The sequence below is a fragment of the Melospiza melodia genome, chromosome 2, assembly GCF_035770615.1.
Source record: "Melospiza melodia melodia isolate bMelMel2 chromosome 2, bMelMel2.pri, whole genome shotgun sequence".
In the NCBI taxonomy this organism is placed as follows: Eukaryota; Metazoa; Chordata; class Aves; order Passeriformes; family Passerellidae; genus Melospiza; species Melospiza melodia.
The window spans coordinates 66581949-66605496 of record NC_086195.1 but is presented as its reverse complement, the minus strand read 5'-3'; the positions used below and the strand labels follow the sequence as shown (position 1 = coordinate 66605496).

Here is a 23548-nt window from a genome sequence, read left to right as displayed (position 1 = left end):
TAAAATAAAATGCATAAAGTCTTTGGGAGGCAGGTGGGAGGAAAAAAAAAAGATTCTCTTTGGGTTGAAGCAAGTTATCATGAAAAAGTCAGCAAGTTTAAGTGTGGAGTTTACCATGTTCACTATGAATTTGGCATTGTCAAAGTAGAAGAAAATGGTCTGAGTGGAAAAATTTGTCTTCCTACTTTTAAATCTTACTTGAAAATTTCTTTCTGCGCATAGATGCAATTTTTTCCTCTTTATATGGTTGCATTTTAAGGATCTTGGGAAGACAACATATTCGTTGAAATGCTCTGCTGTAAATTTACTGCAGCTATTCTGACTGAAATGAATCGTTTTAATCTGGAGGCAAATATTTTTTTAAGATCTAGGAAGAAACTCTGTGGGCCTCTTTTTGTGTTTTTTCTTTGAAATGGTGTCTCATAGAGAAGCAAAGTTCGGTGGACGGGTACGCGGACACGTGGCAGGTGGAAATACTCAAGTAATGAAGAGACTGAGGACTCTGAGAGTGAAAAAAACTCTGAGGAGGAGGAAGAAGAGGAGGAAGAGGAGGAAGAAGAAGCTCCACCTGCTGATGACGATGAACCCTGCAAGAAGTGTGGCCTTCCCAATCATCCCGAACTGGTAGGATTTGGGGAAAGCTTCTGTGGGTTGTTGTGTCAGATTTGGTGGATTGGCTTTGATGGTGTCTGAAGGCAAGTCATCCTTCAGGGTGGCCATATGTAGGAGTGTGTCTTCTAGTTTCTAGCTGGTAAACTCAGGAGTACATGAGTTACCTTGAATAAGGAGGGAAGTTATTTTTCCTGTTTGCCAAAACAAAAATAGCATCTTTTACAGGGTGTAACACACCTTAGCCCATTGGCAGTCACTCTGGGTGACCCTTTGAGGTTATGCCTGCAGTTGCAATGAATACAGAGGAGGCAACATTAAAAAGAACCCCATCAGTGTGATGTCTCCTTTACAAGGCATCAGTGGCATAGCCACACAGCTGCATAATCATCTTCATTGGATGTAGCTGCATCTCACCCTGAGGACTGAGTACAGTGAAATCCCAGACAGATCACAAGATTTTGCTATCTCTTGTGGTTCTTACTTATTTGGGGTAGATGCTGTCATGAATTCCTCTGTTTATCTAGGAAATCATCATGTGCAGTCCTGAATCCAGAAAAGAAGCCCACTCTTGGGTGTTTGACAGATCTCCTGACATAGCTGAGAGAAAGTTTGTCCTTTAGGATGTTAGAGATAAGTATTTCAGTAGATATACACACAGCTTGTGCCAGCTTTGTTCTCAAGTTTTATGCAAAAGGATATCTCAAATTTTACCCAGCTAAGTATGAACTTTTAGTAGTTGCCTAGTTGTGGATGCCTTGTGAGCCTGCAAGACTTTGTTCCTGCTGCCCAGGTCATAAAGTTATCCTGACTGAGAAAAAAAGGCCAGGTTTCCTGCATAAGAGAGCACAGGGAAAACATATCTTGTTCAGATGGAGTTTTCCACTTATTCTAGGATCTGGAAAGCGTTACCAGCTTCTACACTAAGGGCATGTAGTCTACACAGTCCAGTAGTACTAAAGACTGAGAAAATACAGTAAGAGGAAATGTGGTGTTAGCGTGGAAAACCGTGATAAATAAACTTCTCCATGAAAAACGTCCTGGCCCTGGAAGTGTGGTACAGGATAAGTGATACAGGGCTTTTTTTTTTTTGTTTTGGCACAGTCCAAACACTTCTGTGTTGGCTGGGGAAATATTTGTGGAGCTTGTTACATGTGAGTGCCAAAAGATACTCATGACATGTTTTGTTTGCACAGATTTTGTTGTGTGACTCTTGTGACAGCGGCTACCACACAGCCTGCCTTCGCCCTCCGCTGATGATCATCCCTGATGGAGAGTGGTTCTGCCCACCTTGCCAGCATGTACGGTTCCTGTGTGACTTCAGTCTTCCTTGCAGTTCCCTTGTGGTTGGGGAGATTGGCTGGGACTTTAACAAGTCCTTTCTATAATCTTTTTTGCCTGTTAACAAATAGACTGGGATGAATGCTAGCACTGCTGATCTTCCCTCCCGTCCATTAGTGAAACTGAATTTGTGACATGGTCTTCTCTTTCTTAGTTCTGCTAGTGATGAGTGACTGTGTGTTGCTGATTTTTAGATGGGAATCTCCAGTCACACTGATTATCTCCCATCTTTGATTAAATCACAAGACTAGTACAGTATTAAAGATACAATGTCTTAAATTTTCCCAAAAGAAGCATTTAAGTTATTGTCCGGGAGGCAAGAGCAATAGGCAACAAGGGATGGATCAGTAGCCCGAGCAAGCAGCTGTTTCTGAAGTGTTATTCCTTCTTCAGAGACATTTGCTCAGAAGCTGGTTAGAGAAAACTGCTGTTACTGATGAATCTCAGGGTATACTTTGTCTCTGATAGGAAAGCCAGGGTTGTTCTAGTCAAGTAATAGACAAGTATCAAATCTTATTCCAAGGTTAGAAGCAAGGTTGGTACTTGGGAGGATAAGCAGAAAGTGTGTGATGCTGCTCTTGTTAAATTAATAGGAAACCATTTGTACACATTTTCAGAATAATCTGCCAGATCCCAACCCCCTTCCTTGGTTTTAGAGAAACTCTGTGCCAAAAGGGCTGTTGCCTGACAGTAAGCTAGAGATATTGAGCATGATGCGAGATGACTCTGTTTGGTGCTGGGTTTAGTTGTCTTCTGAGGAGTGTTTTTAAGCAGTGATCATTTTGAATATGTAAGAATGTTTTCTTTACACTTTTAGTTATAGCTTTTCCTTGTTTTGTTGCTATTAAAGTATTCTTCAGTATGAAAAATGACAGTTTGTAAAAGGGTGAGGAGCACCCTTGGAAATAGTATAATGAGGGCATTAACATGGACTAAGGCACAATTTGTCCATTAAAAGTCATTTTTTGCTTACAGCTCCTTGAGTATTTGATAAGGAAATTATCCTAAAGTGTATTTCTGCTTTTTGCTGCAGTGCCCACTGAACTCATCTAGTTTCAACCTCCTTTACCATGAGCAGGGACACCTTCCACTAGACCAGGTTGCTCAAAGTCTCATCCAGCCTTGACTTGATGGTGGAGCTCATGTTTCAAAAAGACAGGCTTTATTGTAAAGTCTTGTTCATTGAAGAGGAGCCTCCAGTAGCAAGGCTTCTTCCAGATACAGTCTGAGTGAATGAAGAGTCTGAATGTTACTTCAGTGTGAAAATTGGTTGTGAAATAAACTAATACTGTGTTTCCTTCCTTTAGAAATTACTCTGTGAGAAATTAGAGGAGCAATTACAAGATCTGGATGTGGTCTTAAAAAAGAAGGAGCGTGCAGAACGCAGGTACTGTTGTTTGGATGCACTCACGGCAGTGCTCTGCTGGGGGTGGTAATAATTGAGCAAGCATCAAGATAACTGGGGCTAGGGAGAAATGCAGTGATGAGACTGGGAATTGGTAACACCAATTTTGACTTCCCACTGATTATTGCTGGCTCAGTGCTGGGAAATAACTCCAGTTACTTCCCCCCTTCTTACAAGCTGACAGCTTGTAAGAAGGGGGGAAATAACTGGAAAAGGTAAGCAAATACATTTGTACTAAAATTTGATTAAAGTGCCTGAACACAGATTTGACTTTCTTGTACCAATAGTTTAAGGGTTTCCAGCACTGGTTCAGCTGACTGTCAGTCATCTATGGAATTCCTGCTGTAAGCAAGTTTAAGTCTTGACTTTGCTCCAGAAGTCATCCAGATTATTGTGGGATTTGAGAGTTGTTACTTTAGATCCTGTTAAACTCTGCCTAATGTACAAGATTATGCAGCAACTGCTGTAGGGCAGTGGGTCAGTGGAGTTTCACAGTCACAGCATATTCTGACTTGGAAGGGGCCCACAAGGATCATCAACTTCAACTCTTCAGGGAATTGCCCATGCAACCCACAATCTTGGCATGCTGACCAGCTGTCCACCCCTGCCTTTACCAAAGGCTAAATGCAAACATGTTTACTGTATTTAGGAACAACAGCCTAACAGTTGGAACATTCTGTTGGCAGTTTTCAGACCTAGAAATGAGGGACATGAAACACATTCTGCATAATTTATACTTTTTAGGACATAATATTGAGTATTTTGCAGAATTTAATAACGTCTGTATGCATTATTAAACAAAACTTTGCATTAATTTTATCTTAAAAGGCAAATTTCACCAGAAGGTGAGGCCCTTTTAAAGAAAGTAATTGTGCAGGCTTATATTTGTGGCAGAGACTGTAATATTATATGAGATGTAGTGAGTCAGTGCTGGGAAGATGGGAGCACAGTCTGTGTCTGCTTTCAGCTTTCTTCAAATCTGTTTGTTATTGCAACAGCAACAATGATAGTGACAGATCAAGTACCAACTGTTCCTGATGTTACTACTTCTGCTCAGTGTGTATCTAGATCATACTGTGGTGAAATTATCCATTGCCAATTGTGCTGAATTTATAGCTGTGGGAATGAAACTATCAGCTATTTTTATGAGTGAACTCCAGCAAATACACAGCCTCCATCTGTGCAGAAATATGGGACACACAGGAACTCTGTTGCTTTGCTTTATGGTGGGAGTACTCTTTATTAGTGAATAGTATTTTTGGACCTACTTCAGTAAATATTCTGCTGGCAAACATTACATGGAATGCTAGCTTTTGCCAGTCTGTCTTGCTTTCTTGAAATCACCAGTGTTGCATAAAAACACAATGTTCTGAGAGCAACAGGAGAGCATACAGTTGATGTCATAGCAGTTTTCAGTGTCTGAAACATCTGTTTAATAACTGTTTTACAGTTTGATCATCCTCATACCAAATGAACCTAATGCTTTATAATGTATGCCATAAAACTGAGTTATAATAGACTTCATAATGCAATCGTTGAATATTGAAGTCTTCCAACTTAATGCTGTATTGTTGCAAATAATAAGGTAAAAAGGCTGAAGAATCATAATGCCAGAGGAAATTAGACTTGTTATTACAGCTCAGTGTATAAGTTAAAGCAGGTTGGTTGCTTGGGGCACAGACATACTTGAATGCAGTATCTCTGAAAACTCACTGTGTGGTTGGTGTCTTTTTGGGAAAGAGAAGAAATCCAACTCTGTCATTATGGATCTGTCTACCTAATAGGTTCTTTGAATCAGTGTTGCTGTCATGCTTTCTGAAGTAGTGATGTTGTGCTCTTTCCAGCTCTCAGGAATCTATCTGAGGCTGATTCAGCTGCACAGCTGTGTGCTTGCACATCCCCAAACTGTTATGTCACTGATTTTTAAAATGAAACCTTCAGGTTTCCTGTTGATTTACAAATACATGGATGAAATTATACCTTTTCCCCCACCCTTTTTCTGTTTATGAATTCAAGGTGCTACCACAACAACCTGGCTGAATTTCAGGTTTCTCACGTACAGACCTAATTTCTATAATCATGTCCTACCACCAGCTGGAGGGAATGGACATTAAAGCCTTCTGGGATCTCCCTTTTAATCCATGTTAGATACTCTGAGACTTCTTGATGGAAAATCCCTCTAGGAACTACTTGTCTAATTCTCCCAGGCTAAACCAGGTGGAGTACTTGCTTTCATACACACTTTCATGACTTCCCTGCAGCAATTTTGGCAGCCACGTAATTGAGATAAAATGTTGTCTTGAATTTGCCTAGGAAGATGTTATAACCATCCAGTACTTATCTACTGCTGCCCTTGGAGATGTCTTGGTTCAAATGTTTAAACTCTTGGCTAAAGTCTTGAACTCCTATCTGCCATACAAGGAATAAAGAATTCATTCGATACAGTTCCGTATTTCATTTCAAGACCTTGACCTCAGCAGGATTGTCCGTTCCATTTGCTGCAGTTCTTAAGTAGTGTATACTCAAGCCAGGGAGAAGAACAGCAGGACTGGAAGACTTTGCTGATCATGATTAAAAATAGATTAATTTTTCTCATCTCTTGTCTCTTGATATTTTGCATTACAGAAATAAGAAATTGAGTAAACCATCAAAAAAACTTGCTGAATACTAAAATGTTTGCACTTCTAGTTCCTTTCTCATTTCTGTAATTGTATTCCTTGCCTTAAAATGTTATTTTAATTAATTTTCAAGGGCATAGTGATTTTGCACAGCATCCTTCCTCCTCATCCAACCAATTTAATGATGCCCAGGTGGATGAGGATTTCTTTTCATTTGTCATGTAGGAATATTTATGTTAGGATGCAAAACCAATTCCTTGTATAGACAGCCAGTCATTTCAGTAGGCATAACGATACCAAGTTTTTGAAGTCCACAGTCTTTTTACCTGTAACACAACCTAAAATCCATTTTTACTCTTTGTAAGTATTACTTTAGGAACTGTGCTTGTTCATTTTATTTAAGAGTATTATGCTAGAAAGTGCAGAAGACTACTCAGAGGACTTTGAAAATTTACTTACATTCTTTAGAACTTAATGAAATTTTTGGAAACAAAATTTTTAAACATAGATACTATTATTTGCAAAACATAACACAATGAAGTAAACATAGCTGAAATTAATATATGTCGTGGGCATTGTTGCAGTTATGTGCATGATGTGTCCTGTTGCAACTCAAGTGTAAAGTGACAGGCTAATATGAGCACTCACTGTAACTTAAATAGTCTGATTTTTTAACTTCAGTTAAAAAATCCAGAGTCCTTCCAGAAACCAGTAAATGCCACCAACTTTCATTGTGCTCTTAATGTCTTTAAATTGCCCCTTGTTTTCCTGGAAAAAAGCTACTAGCTAGGGACCTGTGGTGATGGGAGTTTGGTTACGCATCCTAGTCTGCACTAGTACCTGGCTGTTCTTCCTCAGAGACTGTTCTTTGGAAGTTCTGTTCAGCAGCATGAAGATCAGCATGAAGTGCTGCTTGTGAAGTGTTAGAAAACCCATCTCTAGTTAGACTGGCAGATACAATAGGACTTAGAGAAGACTTGTGTCCTTCAGGAGCCTGAGTTGTCCCTGAGGCAGTTCATATGATGCAGAATGTCTGTGTTGAAGAAAGCTAAATCTAAACTGAATTTTGCTTCTGTAGATTTAATCCTGTAACACATTGTTGACAAGGAGGACAGCCTGCTTCTCCTTAGAAGAGAGTTCTGTATTTGGGTACTTCTCTGTCTCCCATCTTTGGTCAAGTGTTCTCTACACTGATCCATCCTGTTTTTTCAGCCCTTCTCTATAGGGTGTGTCTGCTGCCCTCCAGTAGCTCCCACTGGCTGGCTCTGAACTCTTCAGCTGGATCACATGTTTCTTGGAGATTGTGTGGTGCCCAGATGGCTCTAAGTGCTCCAGCCAGGTGTGAACAGGACTGACTGCCATGGCAGGTGTCCTTCAAGGTGTCCTGTCAGCTGTTGTCCTATTTGCACATCTGTCATCATAGTTCTTTGAGCAGCGGTTTGATTCTGCTGATCTTTGCTCAGGCTGTTCTTCTCTGGCAAAGAATTGCTCTGTAGGTAGTTACTTGTCCCCTGGTGTTTCTAGAGTTGGTTCTTCTGCTTGGGTCTAATATCTGGCATTTATCCATTTTGGATTGCATTCTATGTTTACATATTTTTTCCAGTTCAGTATGATTCTGAATTCCCATTTTATCTTTCATCACCTTCACGATTGGTGGTAGTTACAGATCTGACAACATAATCTTCATCACAGCATTAATATTTTTCAGTCGGTTTTTTGCTTGCTTTTTATACCCCAAATTCAATAATTTCTGTGGTGCCTGCCCACAGTCTTCAAGTACTGTTGATTGTCAGAACATATTCGCAAATCTCTTACATTATACACGCAGAAAAATGTAATCACATGAGAATTAGCATATAATCCAAATTTTCAGTAATTTTTCACTTGGAACATCCTCTTGGGATGCTTCTGCCTAGTAAGAACTTCAAATGGTGCTAATTATAGCTTTATTTTAGATATCTGCAGACTTTCTGTAAGCTTATTTTCATTTTCTTTCTCTCCTCAAGAAAAGAGCGATTGGTGTACGTGGGTATCAGTATTGAGAACATCATTCCACCTCAGGTAAGCTAGTGTGTCTCTGTGGTATTATTGCTTTATTTTCCAAACTTGTCATCTCTCAGTGCTGTGGCAGAGGTGCTAGTAGCATCTTGGAAAGAAACATCAATCTATATAGAGATCAGAAATAATTCTAGACTCTTCATTTTAGACTGAATATAGTAGAGAAACCAAGGGAACTTTATGGTGTTTATCAGAGCCACTGATGCCACCCAGAGTCCTCTCCCAGTGAGGGATTGCAGGACTGCCTCCCTGCCCATTACAGTTGGATTTTGAGTTGAGTGCTCAACATTCAGTAGTTTGTAAAGGTGGGAAGCAGTTATTTAGCTCTGGTGTTTGCTGTGCAGTTACCTAGGTCTAAGCTAATTGTCATGGCTTTCCTTTGGAACTGATGGAAACAAATGTTTCTGGCTTATGATTCAGAGGGAATGTGTAATGTCTCTAGGCCACACAGCATTTGCATTCAATGAGTGGATAAGGTCACGTGATTAAGAACTGTAAACATTCAGCATTTCATTGCCAGATGCTTTTGTATGGTTTCCCTTGAGAAAAGAGGAAAAATGCTTTGATTCACATGAAGAACAGCCTCTTCTCACTTAAATACACTAAAGCAAGTCTCTTGAAGTGTTAGCCAAATGCTTTCATCTGGAATGATATAATCTGTTCTTTGCAGTTCAAAATGGAACTTTTGTTCATTTTAAACATTGACTTTCCACTCTGCCTGGCTGTAACAAGGCCAGCTTCTTCTCCCTGTCTTTGAACAACAGAAAAACAATTTCAGATTTTACAAACTTGCCAAAGAATCTATGGCTGAAAGCAGATATTTGAAAAATGCAGCCTCGGGGCTGATTATTTTGCTTTAAAATTAATAATTTGCAAACAATGTAATAAAACTAATCTGCATTAAACTTTATTGAAACTTCACTGTGTAAAGGAATCCCTGTGCTCAGTATGTAGAGGTGGTGGCCACAGTTTGTTCAGCTGCCGCATTCACTAGTCCTAGGAGTATCACCCGAGGCATGATCTCAGCATTGCAGCATAAAGACAATGTTCCAATAGCCTGAACCCTTATAAAGTCTGTGTTTGGAAAGTTATGTAGCCTGAAAGGGCAAAATGTGGAAATTCACCTGAACTGCTGTAATAGGTCACTATATTACAAGTTAAAATGTCATGGGTTGGACATATGAGCTTTCTAGACAGAAGGAAAAATCTGTATTACAAATTCAGTTATAATGAGTATGAAGGGAAGGAGGAGATAATGCTCTTTTGACACTTCTGTCTTATCTGAACAGGAGCCAGAAATACCTGAAGGTCAGGAAGAAAAGAAGAAAGATTCCAAAAAGCCCAAATCGAAACTTGAAAGGAGATCTACCAGAACCCGCAAGTGCATAAGCTACAGGTCAGCAGTTTGTTAAAATATCTTGTACAGCAAAAGTCATACTGTTGTTTCATTTCTGAATCATCCCACCACTCCTCATGTAAACTTCTATATTTAACAGAGAAGCCCAACTAAAGTGTCTTTGTTCTTTCCTCTGAATATGGGTTATGCTCAGTGGTTGTGAGAGCATAAGGTGATATAGTGAAGGGTGATGCATTAAAAAAATGAAAATGTATATGGTGTTTTGTTCAGGAGTACTGGAGAAGGTTTTGATACTACTGCAGTTTCTGGAGTGAGTTAAAGCAGGTGAATTAAACCTTTCCTTTCTCTAGCACGGGAGACTTCTGCTTGTGTCTCGAAAGGCCTTCAATTCCTTGCTCTCTTCCCCTCCCCACCTTAGACCATCCTTACAAGAAAGGGTTATGAAACTTACAATGTAATTATCATACAGTGCGTCTAAAAATGAAACTCTTTAGAGAAATATGTAACTCTTTAGAGAAATTTTGACCAAAATGCAATTAGTAAATGAAAGTGCCAAGATTCTGCATTCTGAAAATAGGATAGGTCACTAAGGTTTTCAAAATGCAGCATGATTTTAATTACAGCTTTTGTTCTCAGTGTATTACCAAGTTGTTTTTATAAACTGCTTTCTAAATAATACCTTGTGACACTCTGTATCATCTTCAGTCCACCAGGCAGGTAAAATGCCCTTGGGATTAGAAAATGATGTGGTTGCCTGAGAGATTGTGGTGGTTTGTCCTAGATGCATTAGGAATATTAAAAAAAAAAAAAAAAAAAACCCTCTATCTTTCCAGCAGTAGCTCTTTGTGAACTTTTATTATCAAAAACTAACATTCCAATACTAGAATAACAAACTTTCCAACAACAACCATCATTTGATTTATAGTCAACCTGGTTTGGCTGCTGAGGAGAGGCATGGCATTTGCATAGGCTGGGTTTTCCAGCCTGGTCAGAGCACTCTGTCTGACTTTGCTTAGCTGTTGAATTTTGGTAACTTTTTGAATGAACAGGAAAAGTTACACTAATGAAAATGCCATTGCTGCTTTGGGAAATCAAGCATTCCTGTATGGAATGTTGTGCTACAGGCAAGACTACACAGATCTGCTGTTATGTTAATGCCAGCTCAGGCAGCATCTGACCAGGAAGAAAAAACCCCTTCCTGTAGGGTGTGTGTGGCACAACTTCAGCAGGACTCATGTTGTGCAATGACAGTAAATTTTTATTGAATGTAATGTTCCAGAAAAATCAGTCTTCTGATAAAAAGTGATAACATTTCTTACAGACCACATCATACACATAAGTTTGAGCTGGTGAAAATATTACACATATCAGTGTGTCAAATTTACATGTCTGCAGTGAAGTTCCACTGGTGTCACTGAAAGCTGTGACAGCAGAGGAAAATAAATGCTTAAAGTCTTATTCCACTGGGAAAGAGATCTGTATTGTGGAGCATCCTGGTTCTCTAAGGGATCTGTAATCCCTTTGTATCACTCTTCTGTTGAGTCCTCTCATGAACAAGTTAGCAATAATCTGCATCATGAATCAAGCAGCAGCAGAAGAAATTATGTTCCATTACACCTAATGGACAAGCAGCTGTCAGCTCACCCTTGTCTGAGCTCAGGTTATTTGTTAGCAGTGGTTTGAAACCATTAAGTGATTTCTCACATTTTAAAGAGGATTTTTTTTAGCTATTTGGAGGGAAAACAGTGTTTGAGTAATGTGGAACTAATCTAATTGCTGGAATAATTTCAGAGTTATTTCCTTGCTGGGTAAAGCAGCCTTGAGAGTGGCATGCAATTGTTCCTAAGGAATATAAAGATATCAGAAGTCCATCACCTTATTTTTAAAGGAGAAAGTGTTTTATGCCTACTATTGGAATACAGAGTAAAGTAAAAAATATATTTTTTTCTTGTACTACCAGAGGTTTCTATGGAGGACCAAGGTAAATATAACTGTAATCTTTCTTTCATGACTGAGAAGTGGAATCTTTAATGAACATATTGTCCAGTTGTTAGTTGTCTGTATCTGAAAAAAATACAACAAATACCTGTTAAAAAAATGAGAAGAAGAATTTGCATCTAAATAAAAAATCTTTTCTATATAGTTAATAAAATTTGTACTTTTGCATGTTGGAGCTCAAAGCATCTATTTTTATGAACAGGTAACAATCCTTTTTTATGGAATTTGAATTCATAACAGAAGAAACAAACTGAGGTCATCTGTGTTGAAAGGATTGGATCTTTTTTCCTCAGTTTGCACTTCTCTTTAAATGAGCTATTCAGGGTGCCGAGGTTTATGCAGTTTTATAAAAGCTGTTGCAGGACAAGCAGATTCAAAGACTGCTTTTGTTTGTCTATTCAGTTATGTAACATTGCATTACAACTTACTTATGTAGATTTATGAGGAACTTTGTGTTTTATTTTATCTGTTCAGCTTAGAATGTTGCAGATCCACAAAGTATCATGAGCTTTAAGAGTAGAAAGCAGCTATGTGCAATCAGTTCTGAAGGAAAATGTGGACAGAAAAAAAGAGTTGTACATTGAGTTTAGTAGATGATTCTCAGGCTGTTTTGAAGGTTGGTAGAGCTAATGTAATTAATAAAAATTGTGGAAAAATGGTGAATACTTTGTATGAAAATGCTATTGAAACCATTTTAAAGAATTTTCAGATTATATTTGTTTAAATTCAGAGGCCTATTGTGTAAAATGGGAGGGGATTTCTGTTCATGTAACTCAGTAGTAAGACAGACAATGGTAAATAATCCTCAGGCAAGTAGAAGTAAGAAACACAATTTTGATAATAAAATAGCCATTTAAAAAAAAATCTGCCCCATTATTTCAGTTAAATATATATATCCAGCCCACTCTATGCAGTGTAATTTCTTCAGATTTTTGAGGTATGTTTTTGTAACGCTTTAATTAAGGTTCACTTCAAAGTGGTAAATGGAAGCTGTTATTTTTAGGTTTGATGAATTTGATGAGGCAATTGATGAGGCAATTGAAGATGATATCAAGGAGGCTGATGGAGGAGGTATGTTTCTTATGTTACTTGTTTTGCACTGCAGTGGGGATGGAGATGGAGAGCAAATTAATTTTGATATGAGAAGCAATAAATATAACTCTCCCTTTAAACTCTGTAGTTTGCCAGGGGTATTTTTTTACTGCTGTATTTTGGAGTGGCCATCCCATGCTGCCAAAAGATGTAAGAAGATTAGTAAAAGTTGATAGTTAAATCTAGCCTGTGCAGGTTTTTATATATGTAATGAATACGTTTTGGATTTGAGATTGAAATGGCAGCAGTGCTATTGACATTTGTGCCCTGTAAAAAGAGGACTCACAAATTGGTCTGCAGTTGGACACCCTAAAAGTCTGGGTGTAGGAAATTGTCTTAATATTCATTCAGCTCTATTAGCACTTGTTATCTGAACACCATAAAAAGTGAAATTCTGTTCTTTGTTGCCGTTAAGGCAACATGGGACCAAACCAGAGATCTTCAGCACTATCTGAGAGGGATGGAGGTGGATTTGTGCTTCTGCATCACCTTAACTTGCCTGAAGAAAACAGCCATGAAACATTGTCCCTCAGCTATTTGGCCTGTGGCATCGCCAGACACTCACCGGTTTCAGAAGCTCGTGGATGTAGGCAGACAATCTGAAAATCTGTGGGTGTTTAAAACAAGGTTCATTACAGTAAACATAACTAAATCTCAACACTAAAACTCCTTTTCAGAAACCCCACTTCTTGGCCAAATCACAACTCAAACCCTTCATCTCCTAAGAAGGATATTCAGCATTATGAAAAATGTGTATTTTCTGATAATTTCCCTCTCAAAAGGCACTGGCATGGTAATAGTGTGGTTTGGGGTTGAGTGTTAGAATGCAGACACTTAACCATGACCTTCTGCATGCACCTCAGTATTTCCAAGTGACCGCAGCTGGGCTGTGTATGTCAGAGCAAGACTCTGGACATAGTCTTGCTTGACAAGAAAATACTCTGCTTGACAGAAAATAAACTGAAGGTAGGCATGTGCAAGAAAGATCTGTAGAAAGTTAAACAAGAAAATAAACTTGTTATTGTTTCCCCTTTCTCTTACTGAATTCAGGCATTGGCAGAGGCAAAGACATGTCAAATATCACAGGTCACCGTGGGAAAGACATTTCCACAATCCTCGAGGAAGAAAGGAAGGAGAACAAGCGACCACAAAGGGCTGCTGCAGCGCGACGCAAGAAACGACGGCGACTAAATGACTTGGATAGTGACAGTAACATGGATGAAGAAGAGAGTGAGGATGAATTCAAGATCAGTGATGGGTAGGTCTGCAATTTAACTTCCACCACAAGTCACTGACCTCTGCAGGCTTCTGTGACTCTGGACTGCCCCTGAAATGACCATCAGGAGCATGTTCCCAGTGCTGGAATGGCACTGTACATTGCCAGTAAAAGTCAGAGAATGTTAGAATGGTTTGGGTTGAAAGGGACCTTAAAGTTCCAAACCCCCTACCATGGACTCCTCCTGGCCTAGGGAACATTGTACTGGAAAAACTGCATTCTGGATCCATGTGCTGACATCATCCAATCTGTATTTTAAGCCTAATACATGCTGTAAACCAGACTGTGATGTTTGAGGCCTTACTACAGGCTTCTGTTGGTGAAGCAGCTAGGTGGGCTCAGTTCTCTGGTTGATGTGACTGTCAAGCAGAAATCTGTAACAAAAATGTAGCTAAAATGAGACTGTTCCCTTTTAAAAATTAGAGTTGAAAATTCCTATTTTGTAGGATTTTTTTGGCCTGGTCGTTATTTAGAAATTGGAAGAGGAAAATTTTCATTATTTGGAGCATACAAAACCTATCAGGCAGATTCTGAAATTAGTTCTTGATTGCTGCTCTGTAGGAGGTAGATTTTGAAAACAGTCAAAGAAATGGCTTATACTGTAAAAAACAAATGCATGTCATTGCTCTTGGCTGACTGAAACTCACTTTCCACAGAATTTCTCCTCATTCAGTCTGGGCAATTACTGATGTTAAAAAAACTGATAATTTTAGATTAACTTTTTGCCTTAATGAAGCTACATAATAAAGCAGGCATGAGGTTGTAGGCTCTTTACCAGCAACTTCTAAAGCTTTACACCAATCATTGACTCAATTTACTAAGTGTATGGAAAATCTATACAAGATAAATGCAAATTTTGAGCTTTGTTTTTCACCTGTGACTATGCTAAGGACATTTCATTGGCACCCTGAATAATTGAGCTACACATGCTGGAAATTTCCAATCAATGAGTGTAGCTTGTGGAAATGTCACAGAATTAATAGTGCATTGATCTGTTAAAGTCTGCTCATGCATTTCCAACTCCATCCTCTGCTTAGGGCCTTCTGGATCTTACACTGGAATTTAGATTTAGCTGGCAGCCAAATGCAAGTGACTGTGTACCTTCAGTGTTCAATGGTTTTTAAAAAAGCCTGACTCACTTGAAATTATGGGAATGTTATGAGCTTATAAGGTTGTGAGGTGCATGTTTTGCATTAGAGCCATAGTTTTGTATAAAGACACAATATTCTAATTCTCAGAAATTGTGTGGGACAGTTCTGGGTTTGTAAAGGGAAGGTCACCTTTGCTAGAACATTGTTGGTGGCTTTTTCCCTCCACAGTTACTGCTGTGCAGACATTACATTGCAATGAACAATATGAACACTCTAGAATCTGTCCTGTGTTAATGCCACCTGCAGTGTTGGTTTGACAGAGTGTTTATATCCACCTGCTGTTGTAGTGTGCTGTGTAATGTCATGCACTATAGCACCATGTCCCAAATGCACAGCTGAAACCTCATGTCAGTGATGGCAGCTTGCTCTCTCTGGGTCTTTGCTCCTTATTATAAGATTTGTGCTTTTTTTGTTTTGTGTAAAATGGTACTTACCATTTGCTTGTAAAATACAAGTACTAGTTCAATCCTCTGGTTGTAACACCTAGCTCTGTTGTCTGGGGTTTTCCTTTGAACAGATCTCAGGATGAGTTTGTTGTATCAGAAGAAAATCTGGATGAAAGTGAAGATGACCCACCATCAAACGAGGACAGTGACTCCGAGTTCTGCGCCCGCATATCCAGGCGACACCTCTCCAGGCCCATGAGGCAAAGCAGGCGGTTACGAAGGAAAACAGTCAAGAAAAAATACTCTGAAGATGATGAAGATGAAGAGTCTGAGGACAATTCAAGTAGAGAGTCTGGTGAGTACAAGCAATCTTTGATATTTTAAATACTCTGTTCTGAAGAGAGAGAGAGAAGGGCAGTCTGAGCTTCTGTCACGACTTGACTAGCTTGTTTGCTTGCTTTGGTCAAGTCAGATGTCATCTCTGCTGTGAAGCAGTTTGCTACTTGTTCTGCTGTCAGTATTTTTCAGGAAACTGATATTGAGCACTAGGTTCTTGACATTTCTAGGTAATGATGTATTTAAATAAATGCTTGTGCTATGATTCTAGAGGCCACCATTGTGCATAGTTGCAGCTACCTCTACTACCTCTCATGTTTGGCACAGGATTATAGGAAAGAGGATGGAGACAAAAGTGTGCTTCTTTATAGCTAGTAGAAGACCTTCTGAACACAGCTATGAAAAAGATTCAGAAAGAAACATTTTCCATCACTTTTATGGAAGAAAGCTTCAGTTGTATGGCATTTTGTGTTTTCTGGGAGGCTTGAAAGCAAAGAATAACACCTTGAATCTCTTTCTCCTAAAATTATCCTTAAAGTCTTTAGTAACTTGCATCACAAGAGAACCTAATAATTCATGTTATTCTACTTGTCCTTCAACTACTTCATTTTCTGTTGGCATGGGTTGAATTGTGAGAATAGTACCTGTGCACGACATAAACTCTTCATGATCAGCATCTTTCTCTGAAGACTGTCCTCCTTGTTTCTGCTTCATTTGAGACACAGACTAGAAAGTGCCATATGCATAAGCACTCATTTTTTCTCACTCTTATAGTGAATTTAAGGTTCTAACAATACTGGAGTGTTAACTTACTGCAGCGTGTGTTAGGTTACCAGTGTTTTATCTGTCTGTCTAGATTATGGATGGTGGACATGTTGGAGTAAATTGGTTTGGAATACTGATTTCCAAAAGAAAGGTTCATACATGGACAGATGAAAACAAATATAGGAGTGATTATAGTGAATGTTATCTCCTTGTCCTCAATGCATCATTGCACTGATCATAAGCTCTTATCAATAAAGATACTGACAGAAGTCTAAAGAGATTGCTTATTTGTTCTGTAATGCACAAGAACTGGTGGACACATATCTGTGATAAAATCAACTGATTCCTGTATCATTCCATATATATCTAAAGTATAATGTGAACTGCATGTTTCTCTTTCTCTCTTACCCTCATTATTGTCCATCAAGATCTTGCTTTAACCCTGTTTTCAGCTAAGAAAATCAGGTGCCCTGCAAGAGGCTTTATTTTCAGTCTCCAGAGATGGAATTTCTTTCTGAAACTGGTTGTTCTTGCTGACTTGCTCTGTTTCTTTGTCTAATATTTTAGGAAGTAAAGAGCATGCCACTTTGTTCTGTGGCTCATGTCAATCTCTAACTTAGAAATAGTGTGTGACTTTTATAGAAATGTATCTTGGGATAATGGTTCTGGCATAGCACAGTGAAAAGCAGATGAAGTTGATTTGAGGCTATTTTCAACTGATGTAAATAAATTTAATTTTTGAAGACTCTAGCTGCAGTAGACTGGTGCAGGAAGAACTGTGATTGGTGGTAAGTTTCTTCTGTATGGTTTCTGTTTTAAGCAAACCCACGATTGAGTGAAACTGGTTTTTGTTGTTAACTTATGTAACTCTGATCTTGGAGTTTCCTCTTGTCAGTCATTTTTCATCTACCTGTTCTTAAAAGTCTTCTAATAGAGTACACATTATTTAAAATTTAAAAGCAGAACAGACTCTCTGGAGGCACTGGTAATGTGTGCCATCAGCTCCACTTACCAGTAAGGTTGTTTCCACTGTCAGGAGTTGTAGAGATGTCTGACACCAGTAGAGATGGAGCAACAAAAACACCATAGGGAAACTATCTGAATTAGGAAACTTACCTCATTTTTTTATGTGATGCAGTTTTGCTTTGATGGACTAATGCACATCACTGTTTTGTTCCATACAGAGAGTGGTGATTACACAGATTACAGTGATGATGATTACCTGGAAACTAGGAGGAGAAGATCAAGAAGGAATCAGAAGAGACAAGTCAATTATAAGGAAGATTCAGAAAGTGATGGCTCACAGAAAAGTGTCCGATATGGGAAGGAGTTGAGAAGAGTTCATAAACGCAGGCTCTCCACTTCAGATAGTGAAGGTAAAATAAACAGTCCAACACTTCCAGGAGCATGTGTATGTCAGCATCAGCACAAAGGGAAAGTTATGTAATTCCAAGATTTCAGAGAATTGTCTTTCTAGAGTTCTTTGATGTTTCTCAGAAACTTTCCTTCTGAAACCCACTGGTATTTTATGATGCACTGAGTCACTTCTCAAATTTATCATTGCCCCTCATCCTGACTTCCAAGTCTGAATTTTCTGCCTGACACAGAGTGTTGGGATTCGAAAATTGGCAGTAATACAGCTGTTTCAGCATTTTTTTGTTAAGAGGTTACAAAGCTGCATCCCACCAGCCTCAAAAGATTCTCGTATGTAAGAGGAAGGGCATTGCCACTGGTGCCCTGACTGTTTTTGTGCTGGTGGTTCAGACCCGTTCCATCTCCTGTTTAAGGAGCTGTACCAAGGGCAGAGGAAGCCTCTCTCACTAATGTCAGGCACACCATGAGTGGTTGGTGTGCTTTGTGATTTATAATTAATTAGCTTTTACAAAATCAGCCACAGACTTTGGCTGTTTTGGATTGTGGGGGCCTGGATTATCAGACCTTCGCTCTGGCTTTCCAAATGCTGAGCGGTGCAAGTTGCGATGGATACCAGGCTTCCTCAGAAAATGAGCTGTCCTTGGCTCCCTGAGTGCCTCAGTTTTGGAAGGGCTCTCCTGAGATTACAGAGTGGTAGAGTATCTTCTAGGTGAAGGGAAACAAGTATGTGATGCAAGTCTGTAGTGTCTCAAAAACATGATCTTCAATGCAGCCTCTTCTCAGGCTCTGTGGTAGCTTTTTTTACCAGCACTAGTGGCTTTAAACATTCTCTGATTCACGTTGTCTTTTCTTCATGAAGTCCCACTTCCTCAGGTATTTTAAGTATTGGCTTTCTGTATATTAAAATCAGCACCATTTGGCACCTTTCCAGCACTGTCACACAGTTCCCACAGTATATCATAAAACACATAACAGTGTTACTGGAATTGTAATTACTTTAAAAATAGAGGAACACTGACAGTCTCAATCAACTTAAACCTACATTAAATAATACGCTTTAAAATGAAAATTCCCATGATTTCTAATGGGAATCACAAAGAGACAAGAAATTATATTTGCCATTTGATTTTTCAGTTTCCATCTTTTTTCACCACAGCCACCAAAGATGAGTGTAAAGGCTGTCAGGGTGTGGGCAGTATTCCAATATGCCAAAACACAAAGCCTCCCATTAAGAGAAGAAATTGTATATAATTTGGAGGTGGCAGGGGTATAGTACAGCTTTGTGTATGTGTGTGTGTGTAGATATGTGAATTTTATGATAGAGCAGCCATTATTTGGGTTCTGAGTTCCTGTCAGGGTACAAATAAAGTGCATACAATGAGATGAGGGGTGCAGTTCTGTGTCATTCCCAGCATGGAGTTACCAGTTTTAGGGAAGAGCATACCTACTTCCAAAGCCTCTGGTACTCCTCAGATTGGAAACAGAATATCCATAAATGATTAATACTTGCTACGTTAAAAGTTAATTTAAAAATTATAAAGAATGCAAGCCTTTTGGCTTGGTTGGGGAACCTGGGGAAGGAGACAGAAATGTGTGTGCTCAGAAGGCTGTCTTGTTGGTGAGTGTGAAAGATGAACAATAAATGTTGCACTGAGATTTGCTAATGGCTCTAAGTCTGCTGCTTCTTCCAGAGAGCTACACATCTAAAAACTCTGAAGATGATGAATCCACAAAGGAGTCCAAGCGATTGATTCGAAAACGTCGGCGAAGTACAGATGACTATTCCGAGGAAGAAGGAGAGGATGAGGAGGAAGAAGGGAAGCCTGTCCGCAAACGCCTGAATCGAATTGAGACCGACGAGGAGGATGCGTGCGAGAACGCCAACGACGACGCAGAAACCCCCGCTCCCACAGAGAAGCTGCCAGCAGCACAAGCCCCCCCAGACAACCCCAAGAAGCACTGCTACCGAATAGAGAGCGATGACGAAGATGACTTTGATAATGTAGGGAAAGTAGAGAGCCCTTTGGACTACAGCCTGGTGGACTTGCCTTCCACCAACGGACAGAGCCCAGGGAAAACCATTGAGAACTTGATTGGCAAGCCAGGTGAGAAGACCCAGGCCCCCAAGGACAGCACAGCCAGCGCCAGCCTGGCGCCCAATGGGACAGGCAGTGGGCAGGAAGCGGTAGGGCCAGAGGAAGATGAAGATGAACTTTTGAGAGTGACTGACCTTGTTGATTACGTCTGTAACAGTGAACAGTTATAAGACTTCCATTTTTGTGCTAATTTATTCCACGGTAGCTCATACCAGCGGGCCAGTTATTAAAAGTTGTTTTATTTTTCCTAGAAAATTCTCCACTACAGTATCACTTTCTAGAAGCAAGAATTTCACCAGTCCTGCAGTCTTTCTGTGAAGTGACCAGTTTTAAACTTTGAAGATGAATTGCTGTAAATTCCCTCTCTTACCCCCCCCCTTCTTCTTCCAAGTCCATGGTCCTGGGTAATTTCACTCACAAAAACCTTATAACAACAAGAGATTTGTATATTTTTGACTTTATATTTCCTGAGTGCATACAAATTTGTGGAAATGGGTGGCCTAAGAAAGCATTCCAAATCAGTCAGGGCCCAAACCGGAACTGGGGTGGGTTTGGCTCAGGGGGTGGGGGGATGGGAGGGGGTGGTGCAGAAGCACTTGTGCTTTAGCTTTTTCATATGAAATATATATTATATTTAAATGTTCACAACTTAGATTACAACTTAACAGACAGTTAAAAGCAAAATTAATGTCTGTACTGTCGCATTTTGTGAGTTGTAGGTTAACATACCATAGCTCATTTTAGTAATCACCTTCATGGAAGCAGTTTGATTTTAATACTGGAGGCAAACAGAATTATTAGAGGCCAAGAAGGTACCATAAACAAGAACTCTGCTATTCATTATGACTTGCAGACTTTCCTAATAAACATCCTTTAAAATGTTTGTACAGTGAAGTGTACTGTAATGAAGTTTTTGACAGTCGAAACACTTTAGCCATGAATTTCTAAAGTGATCTCATGCACAGTTCATCAGATGGCCTTCAGTGCACAGTGTCTAGAGGGAGGACGTTTTGATGTCAAGTAAGTCTGTAAGCACTGCAGACTTTTACAGACAAAAGAACCCTGCAGTTGCTGCCTGGCCACGTGAGTTTCATAACCAGTTGGAGTATTCTGAACAAAATGTGTTTGTACAAACGGCATTGACCACAGAATGACAGTGCATAAGAGGATGGAGGGATTTTCAAATAAACCATGACTGGTCCATTCATGCCCTTAATATCTACTTCAAATTGAAGTAAACAAATGGAACAGTTTTCCTTTTGGAGGTTTCCTGTTTGGGGTTTGTGTGTGTTTTTGTTTTGGTTTTGATTATTTGCCTGGATGTATTAGCAGGTTTTGAATGTAGTTGTTGGCCTTTGGCCATTAGAATTTTCTTAAAATACATTTTAATAACTACCATGTGACCAACTGATTTCAAGAAGGCAGAGTTTCTGAGAGAAAACGCTTGACTCCAAGACATCTCATCAACTTTTCAGCAGGCATGAAGTGATATGTGCTTTTATTCAAGGGGAAAAGAAAAAGACATTGGAAGAATAAAAACCCCACCAAATCAACATGGGGCACATCAAGAGCATTCCGTTTTCTCTGTACTCTGATTAAGATGTAGGCTGTAGCATTTGTACATGTTATAGGACACAGGCAGCTCAAACAGATCTGCCAAACGTTGAAATCCAAAAAGGTCACATCTGTTAATCCTTTTGCTCTGAGATTTGGATTTTTGACTGGTGTTTATGTCCATTGCCGGCAATGGATGCACCAAACCTGCTGCTGCCACTGAGGAGTGAGTTCTCCTTTCCTGCCCCACCTGATTCCCTTCCATTATATTGTATTTACTAGTTAATCATTAAGCACTTCTGTTTTCTTGTACTAAAACCAGCATTAGGCCTTTACTAAATACCTCTCTAGAAAACCTGGATCCAAATTTTACCTACCTTCTGGCCTTTAAAATCTTGGTTTTGTTTCCCCACCTCTTTCTCCCTGAGGTCTGTCAGAACCACTCTGTGACTTTTACCCCTTTGGATTCTAGCAGTACACATATCATGCTATAAAACTAGGATCAGAAAGATGCAAAAAGATGGAACTTGCTCATTATCTGCTGTGCTAAGCAGGCTTGTGATTAAAAACAAAGAGAAATCACTCTCTACATGACAATTTAATTTCATCAAAGATTAAATGTTTTCCTACCTTACTGATGTTAACAATTAACAATTAAATTATTAAAATGGGGTGGTGAAAGAGCCACATAAGCTTAGAATGAGTTCTTAAAAGCATATGTAGCATTTTTAAGCTACTCTAGTGCTTTTCTCTGCCTAGGTGATGCATAAATGCAGTACTTCTAATGTACTTGTGTGTTAGAACAAGTAAGAACATAAGGCTTCCACTTGTCCGTGATAGTAGTTGCTGAGCATTTTAAATTCTTTTAATTTTTGCAATGTAAACTGATTCACATCCATCAACTCTGTGGAGTCTATAGTTCCTCATTTGTTTTGCCAGTGCCATGTTTTCATATGTTGCCTGATAGAGCCTTTTATTATCTGATCAAACATTCTTGCTTGTAGAGTCAACTCCAAATGCTGAATACTCAGTTGGGAGGTACTTGTGTTTGTAAGAAAATTCAAGAGTTACAATTCTGGACATACCAATCATGAGAAAAATTATATAAAAGCAGGAAAGACCAGGAAGCAAAATAGGAGCACTGAAGCTTGCATCAGAAGTGTCATGTTTTAAAAATTGCCAGTTGTTACCAAATTGTACTTTCTATAGGTCTCTTCTTAAAGCAGCTTTTCTGTCTTCTAAGAAGTCACCCTTCGTACCTGAGATGGCTTCATCCCATAGGATCTAGAGTTCCTCCTCAAATCAGTGGGAATGGTGTGCAAGGAAAAACTGCAAAAAATGCTCTGGAAAGTATTACCATTTTAAAACTTGGTATTTTTGTCATTTTTAAGGCTTCCTGCTTGGTGGAAAATGTATCATCTCCTATTTGGGAAGATGGCATTTTCTGACAAGAGGCCAGCTATCACAGAGGGTTCATACCGTTACAGTATGTACATGTGATTCCAGACTGAAAATGTCTTCCTGGTGTCCTTACAGTCTTGTGCCCTTCTGTGCTCAGTGTGAAATCAGGAGTTGGTTGTCTTTGAACAGTGATCTTCAGGTGTAGGTTTGGGCTTAAAGCTCAAACTGTATGGGAAATGGGAAACAGGCCAGAGATCGTTTTTAATGAGACCAAGCAGCTACTGGCTGAACATGCTGAGCATTTCTTCAGCAAACTCTTGTTTATTCTACACTGATTATCACTAACAGCTTTGTCTTTTTTTACCAGCAATCTCTTTTGTATATGACTGACTGGGAGGACAGCTGGTTTCTATGTGTAGTCTAAGTAGCACTGCTGGGAAGAACATATAGATCAAGTGGAGGAGTGGATTTTTTTTGCCACCAGGATAAATTCTGGCTATTTGCTTCCCTGTGTGGGGTTTCTATGACTCAGTGACAAAAAGCACACAAGCAGGGCCACTGCAGTAATGAATGGGGTGTGTTAATCTAAGCAGTAGGGGGATAGAATTAACAAATGGGTTGGTTTCACCACAGTTGCTGTCTTCTGGTTGTTGATTCTGATAAACCTGAGCATATTCTTGATATAAGATGGAAAGTGGCATCATATTTAACAACACTTAGTTAGCAAGGTC

General features: G+C 39.3%; 1 protein-coding gene across 1 annotated transcript in view; it reads left to right on the top strand.

Moving 5' to 3' along the window:
- Positions 1-20418, top strand: part of RSF1 (remodeling and spacing factor 1) — a 60779-nt gene extending 40361 nt beyond the window's left edge. The window contains exons 7-16 of the mRNA XM_063148708.1: positions 427-624; positions 1806-1910; positions 3258-3337; positions 7980-8034; positions 9321-9427; positions 12390-12457; positions 13529-13736; positions 15423-15646; positions 17577-17768; positions 19458-20418. Coding sequence (XP_063004778.1) covers positions 427-624; positions 1806-1910; positions 3258-3337; positions 7980-8034; positions 9321-9427; positions 12390-12457; positions 13529-13736; positions 15423-15646; positions 17577-17768; positions 19458-20032 — 1812 coding nt within the window. The 3' untranslated portion in view covers positions 20033-20418. The remainder of the gene's footprint in view (positions 1-426; positions 625-1805; positions 1911-3257; positions 3338-7979; positions 8035-9320; positions 9428-12389; positions 12458-13528; positions 13737-15422; positions 15647-17576; positions 17769-19457) is intronic.
- Positions 20419-23548: the final 3130 nt, after the last annotated feature.